The 5782-nt window shown below is 35.8% G+C and overlaps 1 protein-coding gene across 1 annotated transcript in view; it reads right to left on the reverse strand.

Moving 5' to 3' along the window:
• Positions 1–3355: 3355 nt before the first annotated feature.
• Positions 3356–5782, reverse strand: part of ING3 (inhibitor of growth family member 3) — a 29044-nt gene continuing 26617 nt past the window's right edge. The window contains exon 12 of the mRNA XM_008063880.1: positions 3356–4275. Within this exon, the coding sequence (XP_008062071.1) occupies positions 4159–4275 (117 nt within the window). The 3' untranslated portion in view covers positions 3356–4158. The remainder of the gene's footprint in view (positions 4276–5782) is intronic.

Raw genomic sequence — 5782 nt, forward strand, 5'->3', positions numbered from 1 at the left:
CTGAAATTACAGGTGCACACCACCACACCCAGCTAATTTTATTTATTTACTTACCAATTTATTGTAGAGACAAGGTCTCACCAAGTTGCCCAGGCTGGTCTCGAACTCCTGGGTTCACCTTTCAAAGTGCTGGGATTACAGATGTGAGTCACTATGCCTGACCCTATGTATTCAGGTTTTTTTGTTTTTGTTTTTTTAGTTGGAGCCTCACTGTGTCACCCAGGCTGGAGTGCAATGGCATGCTCATGGCCACTGCAGCCTCGAACTGCTGGACTCAGGTGATCCTTCTACTTCAGCCTTCCAAATAGCTGGAACTACAGACATGTGCTACCACACCTAATTTTTTTATTTACTGTAGAGATGAGGTCTTGCCAAGTAGCCCAGGCTAGTCTTGAACCTGTGAGCTCAGTAAATTCTCTCACCTCAGTCTCCCAAAGTGCTGGGATTATAGGCGTGAGCCACCGTGCCTGGCCAAATATTAAAATCTTAAATCAGAAATTATAAACTAATTTCAGTAGTTGATTTTATCACCCAAACAAGGAAATCTAAAAATCTTGACTAATTAGAAATTCCAATTTGTCATTTTAAAAATCAAAGAAAAAGATCTTCCTTAAATTTAACATTGAGCAATTCTCAAGTCATGCAAATTAATTTTAAGCCATCCCTACTTTATAATCTTAATAAAGAAAATGCTACGGTTTCATTAAACTGTTAAAAATAATATAACCATAGTGTACCAACAATATGAAAATGTTACCCGACTCTTGTTCCCAAACAATTCTTGCTCTTTATCAACAGACCTGCTCATCTTTGACTTCTTACCCTGATGCTACATCTATACCTCGTGTCTTCATGTCCATTTTTTCCAGACTGCCTATGTCCCAGAATGCATGTGCCTTGAACAGTCTCTTCTGTCTTGAACATCTTTCCTACTGTATCTGCCTTTAGATGAGACCACCTTTGTTGTCTTCTTCGTTACTGCAGTCATCAATTCCCCTGCCCCTCAATGTTCTGTAGGGTTTTGTACATCCATTACAGCACTTATTAAAATATCACAATTATTTTAAACATATTTGCTCCCATCCACTTCCCCCACCAACACACACACAAATACCTTCATCTGTATATTCTCAGGATCTAGGCGCTTAGTATTTGTTTTTTTCTTCTTAAAGTCCATTCCCTGAAAGTTCTTTAATGTGAGATGGAAAACGTTGTAATGTCTACAAAGGAGTATCTTATCCCTCGAAACCCAAGTTTGTTAGACATTTATTTCAATAAGTTTCGTTAGATCAAGAAGACCATTTCTAAGGTCTAAGGACAGATGACACCAACAATGCACAAACCTAAGTTGGTTCAAAATAAAATATGTAGAATTTCCTTCACAGGAAAAGAAAGAGCAAAAAAATATGAACTGCCCTTGAAAAGAATAATATGTTTATCAGACATTCAGCTTCATTTTGGCATTTAATCAAGTCATTTATTGTTTCAAATGTGTCACCATGAACATTTTGATATACACTCCACAGCAGTAAGGTCTGTTTTCACTACCTATAACCTGTGAACCCACATTTGGACTTTATGTGCCACTAGCTGATACACGAGTTTTGTACAGCAAAGATTTTGAATGTGTATTTTATAATACCAAAAATATGTGTTATAACCCTTGTTGTAAATGTCACAAAGAATATTAATACTTGGCCACATTTTTTTTTTTTGGATGAGGTAGTTCCATGTTTGACACTTTTTTATATATCTCAGATAGTTATAAGTCTACCCATTACTAAACACTTGCACAGAATTTTGGTTTGCGTCTTTATACATGCTTCATAAAATATTCAGTGTTTTGAGTTTAAAACTTATCAAAGTATTTTCCAAGTTATTTGGTAAGAAGTAGAATTCACACACCGAAAGGGGATGTAGCAGTTTGAAAACAAGGATTTCCTGACTCAGACAAGAAACTTTTTCTTAAAATACGGCTGTACATAAGGCTGTTTTCCTTTGACGGATTCTTACAAAATGAGTGAGTATGGAAAATCATAGTATGTAATTAGAGCATATAAATTGATACATTTGAGCACCTCCAGGTAACATGCTAATAAGCTAATTGAACACATTATATATTACTTCTTAAAGATTTATGAAATCTCCATGAAAACACTGAGTATCATGAAATCATGATACTCAAGATATTATGAAATCATGGGTACTCACAAATAAATCTAACTTATTTTTGGGGGGGACTGTCACAGTTATAAAATCAGCTTGTGGCAGCTCAGAATCATAGGCTTTCAAAGCTGGAAGAGGTCTTTAAAAACCCATCTAGGGCCAGGTGCAGTGGATCAAGCCTGTATCCCCAGCATTTTGAGACGCCGAGGTGAGAGAATTGCCTGAGCCCAGGGGTTCGAGACCAGCCTGACCAACTTGGAGAGACCTCATCTCTACAATAAATCAAAAAGTAGCTGGGCATGGTAGCACGCACCTTGAGTTCAGCTACTTGGAAAGTTGAAGTGGAAGGACTGATCGCATGAGCCTAGCAGGTCGAGGCTGAGGTGGCCATGAGCATGCCACTGTGCTGCAGCCTGGGTGACAGAGACTCCAACTCCAAAAAAAAATAAAAAAAAAACCCAGTTTAATCCATATCCTTTGGACAGCATTGCATAGATTTTATAGTTTTCTGATTAAATTCTAAGAGGCTCATAAGTGGTTTTAATTAAAGCAGAAATCAGATGGACCCAATACATTTCAGTATAAAAGAAATATGATGTACTAAGTATCTTCAAAGTTTTAAGGATCCTTCTATTGACCAGACTAAATATTATACTTTAAATAAAAACTCTGCTCTGCAAAATGTATAATTTAAATAGCACCTATAGCATAAAACCTTAGGATGCTTTGAAGACATCCTGTAACCAGCACTGCCCTGGTTTCACAAGGCCTAGCATGATACAAAATGTGAATGAACTGTCATACCAGTGTGGGGCAAAATCAAAAACAGCTGAGTTTTTAATCTCCAATCCAGGGAGTCTTTTTATTCGAGTCAGTCACACTGCCTCCAGTAAAACACCAATAACCATTATTTTCATTTTATCTGCTGTAATTAGACTTCTTCATGTCCCTTCAACTGAAGGGAAAGTCAGAGAGATGTTTTAGAAAAATACATTGGCATTTCAAATTTACATTAAAAATGTCTTTCCTGTATTTTTATATCACACATTCCAAACATTGTTAAAGACATCAGAGATTCAATAGCATTCTGTGTCCTAGGCCTCTGTTCTTTTTGGACTATGAAAACTGGAAGTTAACTGGAATTAAGAAGTATTTACTATAAGCATGTAAAGTATAAATACGAGTAATTTTTTTTAAAAACTTTATTTTAACACCTAATACAATTCCAATTTTAAGGATTACTTGCACAAAAAAATAAACACATTTGGTATAAAAATGTATCACTTTAACACCCTTTCCCCTTCAGCCACCCTCCCACCCCACCCTCATGAACTGCACTCTATCTGGATGCAGAAACATATAAAGACTAATGGCACAAATTAGTTTTTAACCTACAGGAGTTTCTGTTTATGTACCCAGGTACTCTAGAGGATACCAGCCCACTTTATCACATGAACCATTTCCTTCAGCCTGCTGAATTAGTTTCACAAGGAAACAAAGCTTATTATAAAGGCATTTTAAAAACCATTATCGTAAATTCTTTTTAGAAGCACTGACTTTTTTTTGCAACCATTTATATACAGTGTTACATAACAGCTCTGGAGTACAGTACATGCAGCAGAATATACCTGTTAAATATAAAATACTTTCCTTAAAATCTTCATCGTTGGAATTCTTTGAAGTCTAAATTATAGAATGCCCATTACTTTGAGAAAATGGTTGAGGAGTACAAATGTCTGCATATGTTGGCCACTGAAATAATCCAAGGCTAACTGGAATAATATTCATAGCACACCAGGAGTGCATAAATAATTTACTTACATTATTAAAATACAACCCATAAAATTCAAGTTCAAGATCTTATAGGATTGTCTATGTAAATCCTTTAAGTGGTTGCTTGGAAATGCATTGCTTCTTCTCTTTCTTCTTTTTAAAGTCCTCTATAAAATGTTCAGCTGAAATTGCTTTCTTCCTCAAATGAAATGACCACTTTTATTTGTGTCTGCTGCCTCTTCTCTTCATGGCAGCAGTGCACTGTGGACAGTACCATTTGCCTTTTGGTGCTTCTGTCAACCCAACACAGCCATAATGGAACCATTCTATAGGGCACTGGAAGCAAAATTGCAAAGAACATGTTTTTAGTACTTCTAACAAATGGAGAGAGTACATTAAAATATTCCAAGACTGTATATTTCATTTAAATTTATAATAATTAGATTTATATCGTCAGAATATTTAAGTCTAGGAAATGATTTAGAGATCACTTTGTCTAAATGATAAGATTCATGGATGAGGAAATGAAAGGGCAGAAAAATTATGCATCTTTGAGAACAAACTGAGGCCCATGCAAACTATGTCCAATAATCCTGAATAACAAACCAAAGTCCACTAGTTTTCATGAACTCGAAGAGTAAAGTGATACCAACTTTCCAGGGTAAAAAGATAATTCTTTTATGTAAAAGATAAATATATTCTAAAGATTTTATTTAATATTCAGCCTTATTGCTTGCTCTCTCATTAAGTGGAATAAGCTGTAAATAAACACATAAAGTGGTACCTGGGTTTCCTACCAGGATGTATATATTCCCAGAAATGTAGCAAAACAGTAAAAGTGTTCCTCTCTGAAACATATTGCAGTTCTACACTTCCACAAAAAAGTCTTAGCACTCAGAACAACACAACTGGGAAGGAGAGGAATCAGAGAGGGTACGATGCTGGTATTCACAGAAATCTCATTTATTATTTTCACTAACTAACCCAGAAGAGTTTAGAATGTTCTTGAAACAGCTGGGCAATATTAGTTTGCAGTAATCACAAACAGCTCACAAGTGACCCTAGACAGGAGAGGGGAGGAGGGTCTGTCTCCATCTACATAAACATGTGGCTACCCTACCAGGTCAGGGAAAAGGACCAATGTCAAGGCACCAAGACAACCTCCTCACTCTTCATACTGTTTTATGAATTTAAGAGTCTTGTTAATCGTAGGATGCTGACAATACTAATCAGTGCTTCTACAAAGTTTAGAGTTCTGCTATCCCTCTGGAGTGAGAGGGGCAAAGGACAAGGAGCTGCATGCAAGTAAGAAGGGAGTCAAAATTACTTTAACCCTCAGCATTCAACAAAAACTCATCTCTAACCAAAATTAAGCTCCCGAAAATGAAACAGAAATGCCTTCTTTTTAAATCTCCTTTATTTTTTATATCAAAAGTGGCTCTTACCAACTCATACCTTCAGATTACAGTAGGAAATACTACACTAGTGGGAGGAAACTATTCTCCCCCTCAATCCTCAGTGATCCTAATCTCCACCTTAGCACCATGCTTCCTAAAACAATGAACTGTTTTAAAATTCCATTTCTTCATTATGCTCAATAAACTGGATTCTAGTAAACACAGTATTGTTTAGCAAAGGGAAAAGAGGACATTTATAATTTTCTTACGACAATAACACTCTTTAAAAAATATAATCTGTACATAAAACCATACAATTAGCTTTAAAAGTTAAAATAGGGAAAACATTAAGGAACATGACCCTATTTTGAATGGGAATATTCTACCATAAGCATAACATACTTAAACATAACTGCCCACCTGTTTTCTTTTTTTTTTTTTTTTTT

This window comes from Carlito syrichta, unplaced genomic scaffold (assembly GCF_000164805.1).
Source record: "Carlito syrichta isolate Samal-C Ts95f unplaced genomic scaffold, Tarsius_syrichta-2.0.1 Scaffold307112, whole genome shotgun sequence".
Lineage (NCBI taxonomy): Eukaryota > Metazoa > Chordata > Mammalia > Primates > Tarsiidae > Carlito > Carlito syrichta.